Below are 21,798 nucleotides of genomic sequence, written 5' to 3' on the forward strand. Positions count from 1 at the left end.
AACGGTGTCCACACAAAACATGTACACAAATGTTCATAGCAGCTTTATTTGTGATACAACTTGGAAAGAACCCAAAGTCTCTTAATGGGTGAATGGGTAAACAAACTGTGTAATATCCACACGGTGCAATATTACTCAGTAGTAAAAAGGAACAAACTATTGATACATACAAGCTGGATGGATTTCAAGGGAATTATATTGAGTGGCAATGGGCAATCTCAAAGGCTACGTAGTGTATGATTCAATTTACACAACATTCTCAAATGATAAAGTTATAGGAAGAACAGATTGTTGGTTGCCAGGGGTTAGAGATGGAGTGGAGGAAGGGGTGGGACTATAAAGGGTCTTTGTGAGGGATCTTCCTGGTGAGGGAACAATTTTATCTCTTGATTGGTGGTGGTAACACAAATTTGCACATGTGGTAAAATTGCATAGAACCAAACACACACACACACACACACACACACACACAAATAAGTGCATATAAAACCTATGAAATCTGAATAATGTCTGTGGATTATACCAATATTCCTTTCCTGGTTTTAGTGTTGTACTATAGACAATATAAGATGTTACCATTGGGGAATACTGGGTTAAGACTACACAAGTCCTTTCTGTACTAATTTTACAACTTCTTGTCAATCTATATAATTATTTCAGAAAAAAAAATTTTTCTCAAATTTTGAGTCATGATAAGAAACGTGCCTCCTCTCCAAGGTTATAAAAGAGTTCACTCATAGTTTTCTTCTTGTGCTTTTATAGTTTCATTTTCTAGGTGTTTTGAAATTTTAATCAGATTAAAACAGAAAGCACCTATACATCCAACTGCCTACACAACATCTCTTCTAGAAGGTTTCATTTACTTCTTAAAAACTCAACTGAAATAAACTCAAATGCAAACCTGTTCAGGGCCCTGTGGTACCTATCTCAGTGAAAGGTTTTCCTGTGTGCTCTCACACAAGCCAGAGCTGGGGAGTCATCCTTGAAAACCCGTCTTTCTTGTGGCCCACCCACTCCATAGTCAATCTTCCATTGAGTTCTATTAATTTTACTTCCTAAGTATCTTTTGGAAACTTCCACTTTGTAATGTCTCTTCTTCCATAGTTATAGTTAAGTCACTATCAGGTCCTATGGGATTATTACAGAACTAACTGGCTGCTGTATCCAATGTGACCATCTCTTTCGTGTATTGGGGGAGCTTTTCAAAATGCACATCTGATAATTTTACATACTCACCCATTCCATCCTTCTCCCCACAAGGCAGGCATTTAAAAGCACCTTTGATGGCTTCTCATCGTGTTTGGTTGGAAAAAGACCAAAATCTTTAAATGGTCTTATAGCACTGCATGATTTGATCCATGTCTGTCACTATTGCTGTTGACAACACTCTCCCCCTTAGCCTACCCAAAATGGTCTTCTATTTCCTTCTCCATTATCCTATGATCTCTCCTTGCCACAGGGCCTTTGCCCATGCTTTTTTTACCCCCTCAGGAGTGAGAGGTTTGGTTTAGTTAATTTCTGTTCATTCTTTGGCTTACTACTTCCTCAGAGTTGCTTTCCTGGAGTCCCAGATAAAATACAAACTTCTCATATTTTTGAGAATACATGCTCTCATAATACTGTATTCCTTCTGTATTCAAATATGTTCAAAGCATTTCTCAATTTGTATGTTAATGTGTGATGATTTGCTTAATATCTATGCACTCCACTAAACTTGGATAAACAGCCTCGTGAGAGCTATGACTGTGTCTCTTTTGGTTTATTATAATATCCTCGTTGCTTAGCACAGTGCCTGGTATACAGCAAATATGTATAAATGCAAATATTTGTGTAATTATTGGATTAAGGACTGGGATTCTAATGATAATATGTTTTTCATTAATGCATGCTTGCAATTTACCAGATGTGTTATGTTGGACAGATTACTTAATTTCTCTGAATTACAGTTTCTTCACAGTAAAATGAGTGTCTTTTGTTTTTAATTTTTAAAATGTTTTTCTTTATTTTTGAGACAGCACAAGTGGGGGAGGGGCAGAGAGAGAGAGAGAGAGGGGACAGAGGATCCAAAGCAGGCTCTGCACTGACAGCAGTGAGCCAGATGCGGGGCTCAAACTCCCAAACCCTTCTGAACCACAAGATCATGACCTGAGCCAGTTGGATCCTCAGCCGACTGAGCCAGCCAGCGCCTCTGTCTTAATCTGGGCTTCTGAGAAAGCAGAGTCTGAGATAAAGGCTTTTGTGCCACTATTTGGTTAGGGAGCGTAGCACCCAAAAACAGGAGTAAAGAAGAGGTGGAGGGAGGAGTAAAAGGGGGAGAGCCACGTCAAAAGTGTGTTGTTGAGTTTTCTGTAGCTAAGTGCCATTGACAAATTGTATAAAGGATCTCAAAGATCCATTTGAAGAGAGAAAGGGACACTTTTATCTACCAGCTTGAAGTGCTAACTTCTGCACACTTCCAGGTTCTTCTGCATGGGCATGAGGTATGTGGACAGGCTTTGCTGCACCAGGAGGTTAGAGTTTTGCAGAACAGCCCCACACCTAGTCTGCGGGATTTGGGTCGGAGTTCCTGGAGAACATGCCTGCCACGTTCTCAATTATCAATAAATAAATGGTCATTGTTACTTGGAATATATATTTTGGTTTCCCAAAATATATCTTTCTTTCCTTCCTTCCTTCCTTCCTTCCTTCCTTCCTTCCTTCCTTCCTTCCTTCCTTTTCTTTCTTTCCAGATAAGGTGATTTTGAAGTCTAGTTTGTGGAAAATGAACAAGGAAAAATGCTAGAAAAACTGAAAAAAAACAAATACTGAAGCTGTGGAAAGTCTGTAATTTGAAGAATGTGCATGAATAGACCATGAACATGCATTTTTGTGGACAAAATATATGTGGCTATTCATTATATTTATTATAGCATTGTTTGTAATAGCAAAGACTGGGAAACAATCTAAATGTCCATCTATAAGGGATTGACTTTAAAAAAGTGTATTACAATAGAATATGATGCAGCTGAAACAAAGTATGAAGAAACTCTTAAGTATTGATATAGAATGTTTTCCAACATCAAGTGAAAAAAAATCAAGATACAAAACAATGTATATTATGTGCTATTATTTGGATAAGAAAGGAAGGAAAATATATTTTCATACTTGTTTGAAAATGCATAAAAAATTCTCTGGAAGGATATCAAAGAAAGGGTTAGTTATTTTACCAGCAAATGGGTTTATTCGGGAACACAAGAGAACTGCAATTCAGAACATGTTAAGCTATGGCAAAACCTCAGGCAAGTCCAATAAAAAAAGAGAAAAACGTTATTTGACCGAGAAGGAGGAAGTTGGGAGGGGTTGTTTTAAGTGAAAGTCCATTGGAGAAAAGCAAGCATTATCAGGGTGGTGATGATTTCTTATTGGCTGAATTGCAGGGGTAGCTGATTTCTAGTAGGAGATGCAATATACATCCTTTCCCTGTTGGGGCCTGTAATTGATAATTCTTTCCTGTTGAGGATTCTTCTGTTAGGGGTCTGAAATTGACAATTCTTCCTGTAATAGAGGTTGAGTGGGCTGGCTCCCCCTTGTAGCCTCCCCTTCCTAGCCTCCTGACCTCTACTTTAGTGAGGTTTCCTGGAATTGATTTTCATAACAATACTATTTTTAAAGTTTATTTATTTATTTTTTTAGTAATCTCTATACCCGGGGTGGGGCTTGAACTCCCAACCCGAAGTTTAAGAGTTGCGTGTTCTACTTTAGGGCACCTGAGTGGCTCAGTTGGTTAAGCATCCGAGTCTTGATTTCGACTCAGGTCATGATCTCACTCATGGTCATGAGATGGAACCTCATGGCTTTGTGCTGGGCGTGGAGCCTCCTTAAGATTTTCTCTCTCTCTCTCTCTCTCTCTCTCTTCCCCTCTGCCCCTCCCCACCTCCAAAAAAAAATGTCTCATGCTCTACCAACTGAGCCAACCAGGTGCCCCCGATTTTCATAAAAATAATATTATTACCTATTTGTTTGTATAAGCACCCAAGTATTTAAATACCTATTACCACATAACAGATGACCCAAATTTAGCAGCTTAAGACAACTGATATTTATTATCTTGCAGTTGATGTAGTTTAGAAGTTCAGGAATGGCTTAGCTGGGTGGTAATGACTGGCTCAAAATCTTTCATGAGATTGCAATCAAGATATGAACTAAGGTTTGACAGGGGCTGGAGAATCTGCTTCCCAGATGGCTCTCTCCTGTGGCTCTGTGCAGGAGGTCTAAGTTCCTTCCCAATTGGACCTCTCCATAAAACTGCTTGAAGGTTGGCATGCTTGGATGGCTCAGCCCATTAAGCGCCTGACTCTTGGTTTCAGCTCAGGTCATGATCTTACAGTTTGTGAGTTTGAGCCCCATATCGGGCTCTGCACTGACAGTGCGAAGCCTGCTTGGGATTCTCACTCTCTTTCTCTCTCCCCTCTTTCTCTCAAAATAAACTTAAAAAAAAAAATCAGTTTGGAACCACCATACATTATAAGAAAAAGAAATGAAAAGTCTCTATTTAAAACAAAACTGCTCGAATGTCTTCATGATATGGCAGCTGGCCTCCCTCAGGGTGAAAGATCTGAGAGATAGAGGCAGGGAGAGAGGGAACATAAGAGAAGAAGCTGTGGACACCTGCATACATTCTACTCATTTGAATAGAGTCACTGAATCTAGTCCACACTCAAGGGAGGGGAATTAGGCTTATCTTTTTTTTTTTTTTTTAACATTTATTCATTTTTGAGAGATGGAAACAGAGCCTGAGTGGGGGAGGTTGCAGAGAGAGAGGGAGACACAGAATCTGGAAGCAGGCTCCAGGCTCTGAGCTGTCAGCACAGAGCCCTGCGTGGGGCTCAAACCCATGGACCGCGAGATCATGACCTGAGCTGAAGTCAGGCGCTTAACTGACTGAGCCACCTAGGCACCTCAGACTTCATCTTTTGAAAGGAGTACCAGAGAATTTTGTTGAGGTATTTTGAAATCACTAGGGGAGGAGAAGGGGGGAACAACTAGGTGAATAGGGGCAGGGCTTGAAGGTAGATTTTCACTATATTCATTTTTATACTCCTTCAACTATGTCTTTGATTAAACAAATAATTACGTTTCTTTTAAAAAACATTTTAAGCTATTTGGGAAAGAAGTGCTACGGAAATAAAAGGAAAAAAAAATAGTTGAACAGGATGTGGAGAAATTGGTTGAGGTGAAATTGACCTTTGCCCAGAAAGATACGAAAAAGGGAGGGTCTACTTTGTGTTCACCTTTCTGTCTCCTCACCCCACATTTAGCATTCTCACTTTCTAGGGTTTGGGGTGATGATGGTGTGCAGCCAGTAGGAGTTTTGGATGATGGGTTTGTAGAGGCGGGAGAACTCTGTAGCCAGAAACATTCGACGGGACAGTTTTACTGTGAGCGTTTATCATTTATCACAGCTCAAGTTCTGTTACAACAATATATTTCTCCTATCTGAATATTCTGTAGCCATAACCTGTGGCCACTGTTGATTTTAAATAATATTGGATGGCATACAATGCCATTTCTGGATGTTTTATTTGTAAGCTCCATCCTTCTGGCCCTCCAAACTCCCCCTCAGGTTTGACATCTACGCTATAACATAACTTGCACAAACTGTCAAGAACGCCAAGAGGATTTCACCTAGTAATTAAATTCGGGGAGATTTAATTTGTACAAGGACGTGGCATGAAACCCAACAGGTTTATTGTCTCTATAAAAAGATCGTTAAGGTCAAGTGCACTGACGCGTACAGCACTAACAGTACTCACTGCGCCCTGGTCACTTTACAAGTCAGGAGGCGAGGAAAAAGTTCTACAAACAAAACTATTCAATTTGGTCTAACTTCTCTTTAATACATGCGGTAAATACTAAAAGTCCATTTTCAAGCTATTGAAATGCAGTTACTCCTTCGGAAGGGTTAGGGAGTGTGGGCAGAGAGAGCGCGCTCTCTCTTCGCTCTATCAGCAGCGGGCAAAGTCCTTCCAGTGTCTCTTGGGGACCCCGGATTCCAAGCGGGGTCCCTTCCCCGACCCCCCCTCCGCCCTTTCCCCGGCCGAGGCCAACTCCGAGGATGGTGGTGTCTGCCGTGGTAAGTGCACTGCTTGAGGCTGAGCGGGGTCCAGCCTCGCTAGGCCACGACTCTCCCCATTCGTGGCGGGGGCCTCGCCAGTCTCTGGCGCCAGGTCCGGTTTCCCCAGGGGCGAAGGGAGAGGCGGACGGAGGGAGGACACGTCACGGGCGGGCCCGGCGGCCAAGGGACGCCTAGCAGAGGGCGAGAGCCAGCGGAGACCCGAGGGCCCAGCAGGGGGTCATCGTGGGCGGATCCCCGCCCTCGTCCCCAGCCGCCCCGTCCCTGCCCGACGCTTCCGGCGCCCTCCCGGCCGGCCCCGCGCCGGCTGTGCCACATCCTCCGGTGACGTCAGTCGGCGCCGCCATATTGGGAAGGCGCAGCCGCCGCCGCCACCGCCACCACCTCCGCCTCCCCCTAGGATCTCGGGCTGCCTTGGGGCCTGCGGACGCCGGAAGGAAGAGCCCCTCTCTAGCTCCGCCGACGCCGGGCCCGCCCGTTTCGCCCCGACCCGTCTCCCCATGACTGCCCCCGGCACAGCTGTCGACGGACGTCGCCCCAGCGCCGGGATTTAACACGGAAGCCCGGGTCGGGGGCCGCGGGGGAAGGAGGAGGGAGACCCGGTAGGTCCCGCGTCCCTCTCGGCCCAGCACGGCGTCTCGGCGGGAGCCATGACCTCGCTGACCCAGCGCAGCTCCGGCCTGGTGCAGCGGCGCACGGAGGCCTCCCGCAACGCCGCCGACAAGGAGCGGGTGGCGGGCGGCGGCGGCGGCAGCGGGGAGGACGACGCGCAGAGCCGCCGCGACGAGCAGGACGACGACGACAAGGGCGACTCCAAGGAAACGCGGCTGACCCTGATGGAGGAGGTGCTCCTGCTGGGCCTCAAGGACCGAGAGGTGCGGGCGCGGCGGGCAGGGCGGGGGCGGCCGGAGGCTGGCGGCCGGCGCGGGGCCCGGGCACAGGGGGAGCCCGGCCTCCGGCTCTGCGCGTCTGCCCTCCGAGTTCCTGAGCTGAGCGCCCAGCTGGCCCGGTGCTTCCAGATCCTCCCCGCACAGATTCCTTGGATTTTCCCTTCCTCCTTACACAGTCACTCCTTTGGTTTTGACTCCTTGGCGGTCTGTATGTCTTCCTCCCTTTTTCCGCCTTTTTAACCCGTGTAGACCCCAGGGTACAGCCCCACCTGGAGACTGCACGTTAGAGTGAAACACCTGGAACCACCAGCGCCCCGAACTCTCATGGGTTTTGCAGGTTTTAGGACCTGGGAGGGCTCCACGGATCTGCTTTTGGGAGATTAAAAAACAAAACAAAACTTAAGGTGTACTGTTTGGAATTTTGAAAAATTTCGGTGAAATGGTAATGGAGGCAAAAGTTGTTTTACATCCAATAAAGTTAAAAGTCCAACAAAATTCTCATGACACCTTCTGGAAAATGACTTCCTAGGTAACCTTGCTTTGGGTAAGAGATTACTTTTAGTATCATTTTTATATTTTATCAGTTGACTAGTCTGCAAGAAAGTCTTGCTATCTTAAGGAAGGGCTTTTTCGTCGTGTGCTGGAAGGTTAGGTTTGTGATTCAAGGCCTTAGGTGGGTTAAAGTTGCTGTGGATATATTTGTGTGTTGTGATTTTGAAAGATTATTTTCACCTCCTGTATACTCCCCTCCTAGGTTCTATCATTAACATTTTCCTAGATTTGCTTCATCACATATCCATTTATCTACAAAAAAACCATTTTTAGAGACTAGCCGGTCAGCCAGATGAATGGATATTCTATAAATCACGTATGGTGAGGTGGTTTCAGAAGCTTGTTTGATCTCAGCGTGGAAACTACAAACAGCACATTTTGAGAGTCAGATACAGAAATATCCAAGTTTTGTTTTGATTTTTAATAAAGTGTTCCTAGTCACAAAGGTGGGCAAAAAATCCTTATAAAATAATTTGGTCTTAGTTCACTGAAACTTACCAGATATTTTATATACCAGAGTTTTATATGGATTGTGGCCTCCCAATATTTAGTTTTTTAATGAATTAAAGTTTACTTCTATAGAGATGTCTAGAGTATTTGCTATATCTTGGTTTCCCATTTTTAGGTTTTAATAAGGATCACTTGAAAAAAGGTTCCCCTGGGTGTGAAAGGGACTCAGTATGTTTATTAATTACTGAGTTATAATGGAAACAGACTGATGTGAAATTCTTTTTTGTTCTTTGGAAGAACAAGCTACAGGTCTTCCTCAATTTATGATGGGGTTATGTTCTGATAACCTCATCGTAAATTGAATATTGAAAATGCATTTAATACACCTGACCTACCAAACATCGTCGCCTAGCCTACCTTCATCGTGCTCAGGACACTTACGTTAGCCTATAGTTGAGCAGACTCACCTGTCACAAAGCGTTTTTATAATGTGTTGAATATCTCGTGTAATTTGTTGGATGCTGTACTGGGAGTGAAAAACAATGGTTTTAAGTGCATCAGGTGTTTACCCTTGTCATGTGGCTGTGCCTAGCAAATCGTATGTGTATGCATATTGTTAGCCCAGGAAAAGATCAAAATTCGAAGTAGTTTTGTGCAGTCATAAAGGTGAAAAATTGTTAAGTTGGGGATGGTCTGTAGATGCACAGTGTTCTAGAAATGTGATTTTAGAAAGTATTCAACTTGCCTTTTTAGGCTGCACAATTTAGAATTTTGGTAGTAAACATTTTTCTTTGTCTTTTTCCTTTAGAACTAAAGTAACGTTTTAGAAAATACAAAAAAAAAAAAAAAAAAAAAAAAAAAAAAAAAAAAAAGGAAACAAGTCCTCCATATTCCTGAGTGAACATTCTGGTTTATGTCGTTTGTGATAGTTTTCTGTATGGCTATGTCCTGTGCATAAAACTAAAACTTAAAAAAACCAAAAACCAAAACCCCAACTAAAACCAAAACTAGCTTTTGGATTTGAGTCACTCCCAAGTGAGAGCTTATGGTGAAAAAGTACCTTTTTCCCCCAAAGTATGTGTTACTGAAAAAGTTTAAGCTAAAGCACATTGATTGGCTTTTTTTTGGTGCTTGGTTGTCATGAAGATAATTTAAAGAATTTGTTGAAGCTTAATGGTACTTAAAAAATGTAGACAATTTAAATTTCTTTGGTGGCAGGTAATTGAAACCATATGTTGTGCTTATGTCAGGAGTCACTGTACCTTGCCATGTCATGGCTAAGGTCCAGACTCAGCTAATTCTGAGCATTTCTTGCTGATTTCAACAATCACCTAGAGAAATTTTTTTATTTTCCCCTTTTTCAGGCAAGCCCAGGGAGTTGTAGAGGTGAGTGGGTTTGGGATTTGGCATTGCTTTAGATATAGGTTTTAGGGATTAATCTATATAACTTCTCTTTTACATCTTTACAGTACTAATAATGGACCTGTCACCTCCTCCATTCATAAGTTTGGGAGATTTTCCCCTCATGTCTTCAACTTGTATCAGTCTTTAAAGTGGGGGCAGGAATTACTCTTACCTAGAGCCTAGGCATTTATGCTTGTTAATACTAGATTTTGATATTAACAAGTTTCAAGCTTTAGGCATAATATATAGCTTAATAAATTTACTGCTTTAGCCTAGTATCCATCTTTGTTACGTTTGGGTACTTGTGAGATATGAAAACCTACATTTTAAGGTCCTTAACGATAGATACGTTATATATGCACGTGTGTGAACTATTGTATTTGAATTCCAAATAATTGAGAAAAAATGTAAAAAAATTGTAAGATGGTGAAATTAGCCTTACTTAGACTTTTAAAACAGACATTATGGCTTTTTAAAAATATTTTTGTTCAATAAGAAGTATACAGGAAAGTGTGCTGAAGTGTGGTAAATTTTCACAAACTGAACACAGCTGTTAAACCAGCACCCAGATCAAGAAACAGAACATGACCACTCTCCAGAAGCCCCACTTGATGCCTTTCCAGTAATTGCTTAGTCCTTAAGGGTAGCAACTAGCTTGACTTTGGAATTCAGCATAGAATAATTTTGTCCATTTTTGTACTTCCGTTTGCAGCTTTTGTTTTGCATTGTGACATTTATCTGTATTGTGTGAGGTTGTCATTTGTTCATTTTCTTTGAATTTTCAACTTCTAACACATTTGTAATTTACAGTATTTAAACAGTTACATTGACTTACATCCTGTATCTAGTGTTCCTCCTAGGAGTCCTCCCTTTATTGAACAGAAGGCTCAGCTTGCCAATAAGCACATTGTCTGGCCTTGGTTTACCTATCAGGAGTGACTCTAAAGTCATTGTGAGGGATTTTTTTCCTTTTTTAAAATTTAGGTATGCGTTTTACACTTTTTACCAATGATTTTCCTTTGTGGCTCTTATGAAGCTGCTTGGGCCCTCTGGGGATTGCGGTGCTCAGTCTGGATGGAGCATCAGTGATTTATTTATTGAAATAAATCTTCAGAGACCGCAGTAAGAATGGTAGATAGGTTTAAACTTGAACTCAGCTTCCAAATTCGCAAGATTTTCTATAATCTTCTCCTTTGAGGGGGAAGGGCAGTAAATGAGCCAGATACTTTCCTTTCCCCGACTATTTGGTTTTTCCACTGATGTCTCCAAGAGTCAGTTTTCAGAACGTCTCAATTACCTCAAATACTTGGTATCGTTTATTTTTTTGCATTTTATTTCTTCTCTCAGGACATCATTGTATTTATTTACTTATATTTATTAAAAAATTTTAATTCATGTATAGTTGTATTAGTTTCAGGTGTAACAGTGATTTGACAATTCTGAACATTTCAAAATACTCACTTTGGTAAGTATGGTCACCATCTGTCAACATACAAAGTTATTACCATATTTTTGACTAATTCTTATCCTGTATTTTCTATTCCCTTGACTTATTTTATAACTGGAAGCTTGTAATTCTAAGTCTCTTCCCCCTATTTCACCCATCCCTCTATCGTCCGCCCCCTGGCAACCACCATTTTGTTCTCTGTGTTTATGAGTGTTTTTGTTGTTTGTTTTGTTGTCAGATACTTTTTTAAGTTTATTTATTTTGAGAGAGAGGAAGAGAGAGCACGACAGAGGGAGGGAGAGAGAATCCCAAGCAGGCTCCATGCTGTCGGCGCAGAGCCCTTAGGACTTGATCCCAGGAACCACGAAATCATGACCTGAGCCAAAATCAAGAGTTGGACGCTTAACCGACTGAGCCACCCAGGAACCCCTATTGTCAGATACCTTTTTAAAAAAAAAAATTTTTTTTTAATGTTTATTTATTTTTGAGAGAGAGAGTGTGAACTGGGGAGGGGCAGAGAGACAGGGAGACATAATCTGAAGCTGCTCCAGGCTCTGAGTTGTCTGTCCACACAGAGCCTGATGTGGGGCTTGAACTCACAAACCATGAACCACTCAGGATCATGACCTGAGCTGAAGTCGGACACTTAACTGACTGAGCCACCCAGGTGCCCCTTGTCAGATACTTTTAAATAGTTTTGTTTGTGGCAGATCTTAGTGCTTTGAGGTTAGATGTAACTATTTTAAATGGCCAGGTATAATTTAGAGTGTGTCTGTGGAATAGAAGTGGAAAGAGGTATTGTAGTTCTTCTCTGAGACATATCTTTTGTTTTACGTGTATTATTTAAGCCCTTGGGCCTCAAAATTCTCCTTTAAAATGGAGAGAGAAATCTCTTCCATGGTTCTGATTGGGCTGTTTTGGACGTTTATTGTTTTACTCTCCACCATGCTGAATCCTGTCTATCTGTCCCCCCCATCCTTTTATAGGGGTTCCCCCATTGTGTGTAGCCCCTGGAGGCCCTGTTGAAGCATTTACCCTCCCCTTTTGTGATGCAGTCACACTGCCTTATCCAGTCAGGTATTTTCTTCCAGGGCTTTGGATCTTGAGAGTGAAACAGGCTGTGGTATTTTGGAGACCTGTCAAAGTTAGTGCCAGCGTGTGGATCAGAATGTTTTCTGACATGGTTCTTTGAGCTTCTTTCTCCCTAACCCATTGGTGCTGTCTTTTCTCTTCTGGTTTTTAAGAACTTTTCCCCTAGTGGTATTTTTTTTTTTTTTTTTAAGTTTATTTATTTATTTTGAGAGGGAGAGAGAGAATTGCAAGCAGGTTTCATGCTCGGCACAGGGCCCAACATGGGGCTCAATCCCATGAACTGTGAGATCATGACCTGAGCTGAAATCAGGAGTCTGACACTTAACCAACTGGGCCACTCAGACACCCCTGTTTGTTTTTGTTTGTTTGTTTGTTTTTAAAAGTAAACTCTACCCTCAGCGTGGGGCTTGAACTCACATCCCGAAGATCAAGAGTTACCTGCTCTACCCATTGAGCCAGCCAGGTGCTTTCAATTTTGTAATTTTAAAGATCCTTTCATGAAAGTCCTTATTAAGGGGGGCTTGGCTGCCATGTGCTAAGATTTTAGTAACTTAGTGTATACTAAAGGCTTCTGAGCTTTGGAATTTTGTGATTCCTTTACTAATAATATTCTTTTCATATTTTCAAAAGATTGAATCTTCATTTATTTTTTTCAGGTGTATTTAAGAGTAGGTACACAGTGAAAGACACATAGGATCTCAAAAATTAGTTTTTGGAGTTCATCGAACCATTTTTACCTTTTAAACAAGAGTTTATACTGAAATCATTTTCAGTGCTTTGGGGTTCTTTCACAGTGTGGCCAATATATTCACTGATATTACAAGCCATACTAATAATTTGATATATCTTAATTTTAACCATCTGACTGTCCCTGTGTGGATCATTTGAGATTATGTTTTAGAATTATACTTTGAAATCATTTTGGTCAAAGTTTGACATATTTGATATTTAAAGAAGTAAACTGTTATAGTGTCAGCTTATGTGTAAGTCTCAAAAACCTAAATCATGCTTTTCCTGTTATGTTACATTTTTGGCCCAACACTCCTCTGTGTCCAAGCAAACTTTCCCTACTTTCTATCAGCATAATTTTTCTGCTGTTAATCAGAGTAAATGGTATCATTCCAAGTTGCTGTAGTCTTTCTTTAGGTCATTCTGTTTTCATGTGAGTCTCCTTTTAAAGCAACACAAAGATTGTGCTTGTCCTGTGTTTCTTCCATTTAATAAGCATAGTGACAAGTGCCAAAGTGGGCCATCTGGTTTCATTTTGAAATTGATATCTGTGGCTTTAGGTTTCTCTAATCAAAGCTTGAAAGATTGCTACCTGTTTCAGGAGCATGTACAGTATTATAATGCAGTCTAGCAAATATTGAGGTTTTAGGTATTATGGGAACATATAGAAAATAGTCTGCTTTCAGGCACCTGGGTGAAGCTACCGTGAGATCATGACCTGAGCCGACATAATGAGTCAGATGCTTCATGGACTGAGCCACCCAGGCTCCCCTCTAGAATTTTTTGATAGTGAATATCTTGCCTGGCATATACTACCACTTAAGTATTTATTAAATAAATCATGTTTTTTTGATGAGGGTAATGTCCTCTCTAAGGGAGTGAAAATTGTTTCTGGGGTTGGTGGTGAAAAGTCCTTACTCTTTATGTATAAGCATAAATGTACATCTGTCCTGTAAACAGATGGTGTATCCATCTTAGATTTTTTTTTTTTTTTTTTTTTTTTTTTTTTTTTTAGTATTTGAGAGAGAGGCTCAAAAGCAGGAGAGGGGCAGAGGGGGGGAGGGGAGAGAGAGAGAGCGAATATCCCAAGCAGGCTCCTTGCTGTCAGTGCAGAGCCTGACTTGGGGCTCGATCTCACGAGCCTGTGAGATCATGACCTTAGCTGAAATCAAGAGTCAGATGCTTAACTGACAGAGCCACCCAGGCGCCCCCATTTTATTAAATTTAATGGGGAGAGGGTAGTTAGGGAAAAATAAGTCTGAAAAAGCTTCTTTAGGGAGGAATAATGAAAAAAAGTTGAGAAACACGGAAATGAATCAATATTGAAAATACTAAATTTGTGCCCTTTACTGAGGCTTAGAAACCTTTTTCTCTGATTGGAATTAAAAAATTTTTTTTTAACATTTATATATTTTTGAGAGAGAGACAGAGCGTGAGCAGGGGAGGGCAGAGAGAGAGAGAGGGAGACACAGAATCCGAAGCAGGCTCCAGGCTTCGAAACTGTCAGCACAGAGCCCAATGCAGGGCTTGAACTTGCAAACTGCCAAGATCATGACCTGAGCCGAAGTCCTGGGTGCCACCCAGGCACCCCTGGAATTTTTATTGTAATAGATTTTGGCTTCTAGTTCAGTAGTGGGAGGAACAGTTTTAACGTACCAAACTGTAAGAGGTTGTGAGTAAAATTTTAAGATCAAAGTTATTCTTGTTGGTTGATGATGTGTAGGTAAAGTTTTGTGTTCTCCCAGTATTGTCTGGGAAGGGCTGGAAATTAAAGGACTGCATATAAATTGCTGATGGTTATTTTTACTCTGGTTTTATTTTCAATTTTTGTTTTTTAATTTTTGTTTTTTTTAATGTCTATTTATTTTTGAGACAGAGAGAGACAGAGCATGAACGGGGGAGGGTCAGAGAGAGGGAGACACAGAATCTGAAACAGGCTCCAGGCTCTGAGCTGTCAGCACAGAGCCTGATGCGGGGCTCGAACTCACGGACTGCGAGATCATGACCTGAGCCGAAGTCGGCCGCTTAACCGACTGAGCCACCCAGGCGCCCCTCAGTTTTGTTTTTTAAACACTACTGTTAAAGTTTTATGCTATGTTAACAAAATAAGCTCAAAATAACATATAGAATTGAACTTTAAAAAAAACTGAAGTTTCAATTCGTGCACTAAATTGAGCTTGTCACGTTTAATTTCTGGATCTATATTATCTAAAATGGAATCTGGTATAGTGTCCATATGTTTAGTTCAATCCAGTTATTGAACACGTTCTGTGTGTCCATCTCTTTCCTTCGTGGTTGTGTTTCAAAGAAAAATTTCTTACCCTCAAGAAGCATCCAGTCTGTGTAGAAGACATGTGAAAATGATTTCAATAAAAGAGATTGCAGACTTCAATGGTAGTACATGTTAAGTGTAGTATGGACATACTGGGGATGTCTTGGATCAGCAGCTGAAAGACTGTGCCATGCTCTAGACTCCCAGCCTTGCCTTTGAGTAGTTAGAAAAACTAGGATAAATGATTTGAATTCTTAGAACCTCAGTTTTTCCCTGGGCAAAATGGGCCTACATTTGTGGGCTGTCCCATAATCTCTAGATTGTAGGGCTCCAGTGAATTGGCATATATGCAGGGTCTTTGAAAACTGCAAAGTGCTGAACAAATGAGTAATGGCCTAGCCTCGAGAAGTGAGTTACAGTTTATAGTGGTACTGATAAGTATTTAATATTTTCACAATTTTTGTTTCTTGGCCCTCTTATACTTTATCTACTGGGCTTAGTAGAACATTCCTCTTCCAACCCCGGTGGTCACCATTTCTTCCCACTTTCCATAGTCCTACCCCCTGTTTTTGATACCCTCCCCCCTTTAGGAGGCAGGGGGTCCTTTCTACCTGAGTTCAAGGCCAGGATCTTCTCTTAGGGTGTTAGGGCTAGGTCCTCTGGAGAAGGCATTGGCACACAATCCTTTCTTTTTTTTAATCTTATTTCATTGAAAATTTTTTTCCTATTTTCTTCCTGTCTTAATGTACTGTTCGCTTTTTCCTCACTATAGGTTCTTTGGTTACCAAGCCAGAGCCCTATGGGGTTTGAGAGTGGGGAAAGGTGAGAACGCCAATTTCCAAAGTTGCACTAAATTACGAAATTGTACTTTGTGCAAGTCTTTTTGTTAAATGAGCCTAGGGGGGCGCCTGGGTGGCTCAGTCGGTTAAGCAGCCGACTTCGGCTCGGGTTACGATCTCGCGGTCCGTGAGTTCGAGCCCCGCATCGGGCTCTGTGCTGACGGCTCGGAGCCCGGAGCCTGTTTCAGATTCTGTGTTTCCCTCTCTCTCTGACCCTCCCCCGTTCATGCTCTGTCTCTCTCTGTCTCAAAAATAAACGTTAAAAATAAATAAATAAATAAATGAGCCTAGGAATAAAAGTAGCAAGGAAAGTCCTAGTCTTCACAAGTTTATATAGTCTAGGGGTGGAGAGGCAGGACATGGGAGAATTCAAATAACGGTGTAAGTTAGCACTATCCTAAGTGCCACTTGGATAGTGGATACCATACATTTTTCATTCAGAGGAAGTAGCAAATAGGTTGAGGCTGGCCAGGAGGGTCAGGAGCAGAGGGGAGTTGAGCTGGGCATTATTCCCCTTACAGAGGAGTCGGCATTCCATTCTAGGAGAGGAGGGGGAGCTGGGGCTTATAACAGAATCTCCCAGGGGATTCTGTCCACAGAGTCGGTTGAAGCTGACTGGAAATTGGTTTTGGGGTTAACTTTCATTTGATTGTCACAAATAATCTTTTAAGATGGCATCTCAGCCAGTCCTGCCCCATGCATCTATAAAATTTTAAGTTAGAAAATTGTTTTAATATACATTGTAATTTTCTTAAAATATTTGCAGTGTTTAGAAATTATTGCTTATAAATGTGAACTTAAAGCAATCTGCCCATCCATCATCTCCCGTTCTCAAATAATTGAGGATCTTCTATGATCTGGGCAGGGTTCTGACTGCTGGACTAGAAACATTAAGATGGCTCTAGTCCACCTACTGCTGGACTAGAAACATTAAGATAGTCTCCATAGTCTTAATTGTGACTGGTAGGCCTCAAAGAGTAAAAGGAAAGCTGTAGGTTCTTTATTCTTAATTTTTTTTTCTTGTGGTAAAATATTCGTAACATAAAATTTACGATTTCAGCCATTTTAAAGTGTACATATCAGTGGCATTAAGGACATTCAGATTGTTGTGAATGTTGTAGCCATCATCACTAACCATCTGTAGAACTTTTTCATCATTCCAAACAAAGTATACCGATTAAACACTAACTCTTCCTTTCTCCCTTCCCTTAGCCTCTGGTAACCACTACAGATGATCTCCAACTTACAGTGGTCTAACGTGCAATTTTTTGATTTTATGGTGGTGTGAAAGGGATATATAGGTAGTAGAAACTGTACTTTGAATTGACTTTGGATTGTTTCCTAGGCTAACAATGTGCCCTGTGATACTCTCCGCTTACTCTGGGCATGGCTTAAGGGGGCAGCAGCCGCCAGCTGTCATGTGATCACAGGGATGAACAACTGATAACAGAACTGTTCTGAACCCACAACCGTTCTGTTTTTCAGTACAGTTTTCAGTAAATTACATGAGATACTGAGTACTTTATTATAAAGTGGGATTTGTGTTAAGATGATTTTGCTTAATGATAGGCTAATGTAAGTGTTCTGAGCATGTTTAAGGTAGGCTGGGCTAAGCTGTGATGTTCAGTGAATTAGGTGTATTAACTGCATTTTCACCTTAAATTATATTCTCAGATTTACAGTGGGGTTTATTGGGATGTACCTCCATTGTAGGTTGAGGAAGATCTATATTCTGCTTTCTATATCTATGAATTTGACTATCCTCGGTACCTTATACAAATGGAATCATGCATTTGCCCTGTTATGTCTGTTTTACTTAGCATATTTTCAAGGTTCATTCATGTCATAGCATGTATCCTAAATTTCATTCCTTTTTAAGGCTGAATAATACTACGTTATATGTGTATACTGCGTTTTGTTTATCCACTCATCTGTTGAACATTTTGGTTTCTACTTTTTAGCCATTGTGAATAAGTCTGCTTTGAACGTTGTTATGCAAATATCTGTTTGAGTCCCTGCTTTTATTATTTTGGATACATACTTGGAATGAAATTGCTAGAAAACATGGTAATTCTATGTTAAATGTTTGGAGGAGCTACCATATTGTTTTCCACAGTGGCCGGACCATTTTACATTCCCAGCAGTGCACAAGGATTGCAGTTTCTGTGTCCTGGCCAACACTTTGTTTGTTTGTTTGGATGATAGCCACTGTAACAGGTGTTTAGTGGTATCTCATTGTGGTTTTGATTTGCACTTCTCTAATGATTAGTGATGTTGAACATCTTTTTTTGTGCTGATTAGACATTTGTGTATTTTCTTTGGAGAAATATCTATTTAAATACTTGCCCTGTTTTTTTTTTTTTTCCAATAAGGTTTTGTTGTTGAGTGTTAGAAGTTGTCTATATTTTCAGGATATTAATCCCTTATTAAATCTATGATTTGCACATATTTTCTACTATCCTGTGGGTTGCCTTTTTACTATGTTGACAGTGTCCTTTGATCCACAAAAGTTTTTACTTTTGATTGTCTGCTTTATCTTTTTGTTGCTGTTGCCTATGCTTTTGGTGTCATATTCAAGAAGTCATTTCAAAATTTAATGTTTTTAGGATTTTCTGCTATGTTTTTTCCCTATGAGTTTTATAGTTTTTTATGTTTTGGTCTTTGATCGTTTTGAGTTAGTTTTTAATGTATGGTATAATGTAGGGGTCCAACTTCGTTCTTTTTGCATATGGATATTCAGTTTTGTCAGCACCCTTTGCTGTCAAGATTGTTCTTCATTGAATGATCTTGGCACACTTGTCAAAAATCGTATGACCATATACATGCAAGTATTTATTTCTGGGCTTTTGTTTCATTGGTCTGTATGTTTTTATGCCAGTACCACATTGTTTTGATTACTGTAGCTTTGTAATACTTTTTGAAATCAGGGAAGTGTGAATCCCCCAACTTTGTTCAAGCTGTAAGTTTTTGAAAATGAAATTAGATAGTAAAAACTATCCTATCTGCCTAAAAGGTTAGAGCCCTTGAAAAGAGCTCAGAAGTCTCACACTAAAGTCTGTTGACTTCGTTGTCTTTGTTGAAGCTGTCTGCTGATTTGTTCCGGGTTGTGAGTGTGTTTAGGAGATTCAGAAGGAGAGCCAGTAACCAGTTATTTATACCTAACCTTATATATTTATCCCTTAATGCTTCAGTAGGAGGTTGCAAATTTGGGTTTGATGTTCAGGAGAGGTGTCTGGATTGGAAAGGGTGATTTGGAGTTGTATCTCTCCCCTAAGATTGTTCCTGCACTCCATGTCAGAGTCCATCCCTGCAGCCACACAGTTGCTTAGGTCAGACTTCCCAGTCTTCTCTCTTTCACAATCCATGCCCAGTAGGTAACTCAGTCTGCATTCTCAGAATTCTTTGAATTTGTCTTCTGACCATTTTTAAGGCCACTGCCTCACCTGTTCTCTCTTGGATTGGTTTTCCTCAGTGACTGTTTAAAATCTTCATCACTCCCTTCAAGTTTCTTGTTTTACTTCTTCCTTGCTCTGGGTCTATAGAGGCTTCCTTTACCTGTCTTCCTCTATCTGCCTTTATCTAAACTCCTTCCTTTCTGTTACAGGGGAAGGGGTTTCTGCTTAAGGTTAACCCCTTCTCCCACTCCAGTATAGTCTCTTTGCCTCTTTGATGCTTGTGCTCCCTCAGCTCTTAGATCTTCTTCTCCTCCATCTGTCCATCTCTTCTGTAACTGCACATGACCATTTAAGCTTTGTCATCATGGCTTTATTTTCCCCATACCTTTGTAGATGTGTTCTGATTGTAAACTTGGTTATTAGAAACTATTTATCTTCAGTAGAATTGGTATTGAATTGAAGGTCTAGGGTTTGTGTTTCTTTGTGATTTCTTTCATTGCTTGGTGTGTGAAGTGATTCTTCTCTCACCTTCAGATTTCTTAGATCACATTTTGGCTGATGGTCTTGCCTGGTCTGTGGAACAATGGCAGTCTTTTCCTATTCCTATAGGGGAAAATGTGTTATCATCTTAGTAGCTGGTTAGAGAATTCCTTTGAAGGGAGGAGTTCCTCCTGTGGGGTGTTGTCCAGATTTCAGTGAGGAAGGGAAAAGTGATTCTGTCGTCACTGGTAGAGCAGGTAGGAGTGCTGAGTGCTGTGAGGAAGGCAGAGAAGATGTGTGGTTGAGGAGTGTGCCCAAAGAAGGACGTTGGAAAGGGCAGGAAACACTTTAGGGAGGTAAGTTTTGAGCAGAATATTGAACGAGATGTGGCATGTCACTTGACAGGAAACTGACATTCTAGACAGGATATATTGTGACAGGGTATATGTGAAAATAACTATAGGAGGAAGTCCTCTTTCTAAGATTGACATTATTTTACCACAGCTAAAGAAGAAAATCTGTTGTATATAATGAGAACTAAGTTATGGGGGGGGGGTTTGTGTGGAACAGGGAAATGAAAAGTCATTAGTACCTTAGGATCTTTAAATATAAGTTGGAAATGATATTGGAGGCAGTTGGAGGTTTTAAAGATAGCAATAATACTGTAAACTGGATTTTTAGAAAGGTGGTTCCTTTAAGTGAATAAATAATTTGTAGATGGAGAGGATGGAGGCAGGAAAGTTGGTAGTAGGATTGAAGTTACTAGAATTTGTGAAATTTTGTGCCTGCATCTTGGATGCAGAGGGAACAGTCTTGATCAGAAAGATAATTTTTATAGAAGAATTAATAGGATTTAGTTACCATTAAAGCTTAGAGGAGAGAACATGGTTGGTTTGAGTTTAAAGAACTATTAGAGTGGTAACAGTGTCTTAGTTATTTTCCTTTACAAGTCTATGCTCCTTGTGGAGAAAGATGTAGAAAATGAAATCCACAATTCAGCTTTTATTCCTTTGAAAAACATTTATGGAGTGCCTACTGTATCCTAGGCACTATACTAGGGAAGACAGAACAACATAAACTTGCATATATATGTATAATTACACATTGTGATCATATTATGAAGAAAAATTAGAGTATGCTGTGAGAGAGTGGGTATAGGGGGAGGGTAAAGGGAAGAACTTTCCAAGGAAATGATATTTAGGCTGACACTCAAGGAATGAGTAGGAGCCGCAGACAGTGAAGATAGATTAGTTGAGTGTACTCCAAGGCCCTGACAGCTTGGCTTGGCTTAAAGAACTGAAAAATGGTTCAGGCAGGAGTGGGGTGATGGGGAGAAAGGCCTGAGATGATGAACATACAATACAGGGCTTTACAAGGCAGTTTAAGGATTTTGTATATTCTCCTGAGTGCAGTTGGGAAACCATTGAAAGGTTTTGGGGAGTGATATACTTCACTAACAACAACAAAAAAGTTCTGGGTGGAAAATGGCTTGAACAAAAAGGCAAGTGATGAAAATTGGGTGGTAACACCGTGTATTATTGTTCTAGTCTTATTTTAAATGAATTTGCACATGTTTAGTTTTCAGTTAGAAAAATGAGATCTCCTTCCAGTACTGCTTTGTAACCCTTTTTCTCTTAATGATATGTAGTGACCACTTTCCCATGTTAGTAAATATGCATTTACTCATGTAAAAAAAAATTCAAGTGGCACAGCGAGAAATACAGTGTCCCATTATTTTCAGCGACGGCATTATAGAACATATTATTTGATGTACCATAATTAATAGGTGTGTATGTTAGGGACCTTCCTTTATTTTTCTAATGGCCTGGAAATCGCATTATTATTTTGTTTGGCTTTCATGTTTGTATTAGCAGGTTCTCCCATACAGGCTCTTCCTTTTCTTCACCTAGCAGCCAATTCTTACTCATGTTTTGATGCCTAGCTGAGGCTCTTTCATCTTATTCTAGCCCCCTAGGCAGTGTTAGTCGCTCTCACACCCCTTTTGCTTATTGGGTATCTAGCACCTACTGCAGTGTCTAGTATGTTCTAGGGGTTTATGCATATGTGTTAGCCTGCTGGGGCTGTTGTAATAAAAATAACCAAAAGAATTGGTTTAAACAGAAGTTTTCTCACAGT

At 40.7% G+C, this 21,798-nt stretch overlaps 1 protein-coding gene across 2 annotated transcripts in view; it reads left to right on the plus strand.

Moving 5' to 3' along the window:
- Positions 1 to 6,252: 6,252 nt before the first annotated feature.
- LOC123578342 (Golgi phosphoprotein 3) overlaps positions 6,253 to 21,798 on the plus strand; it is a 49,015-nt gene continuing 33,469 nt past the window's right edge. The window contains exon 1 of one of the 2 annotated variants that reach the window (XM_045441273.1): positions 6,253 to 6,987. In XM_045441273.1, coding sequence (XP_045297229.1) covers positions 6,763 to 6,987 — 225 coding nt within the window. In that variant the 5' untranslated portion in view covers positions 6,253 to 6,762. The remainder of the gene's footprint in view (positions 6,988 to 21,798) is intronic. The other variant, XM_045441282.1, reaches the window with a different exon arrangement.

The sequence above is a fragment of the Leopardus geoffroyi genome, chromosome A1 (assembly GCF_018350155.1).
Source record: "Leopardus geoffroyi isolate Oge1 chromosome A1, O.geoffroyi_Oge1_pat1.0, whole genome shotgun sequence".
Classification (NCBI taxonomy): Eukaryota; Metazoa; Chordata; class Mammalia; order Carnivora; family Felidae; genus Leopardus; species Leopardus geoffroyi.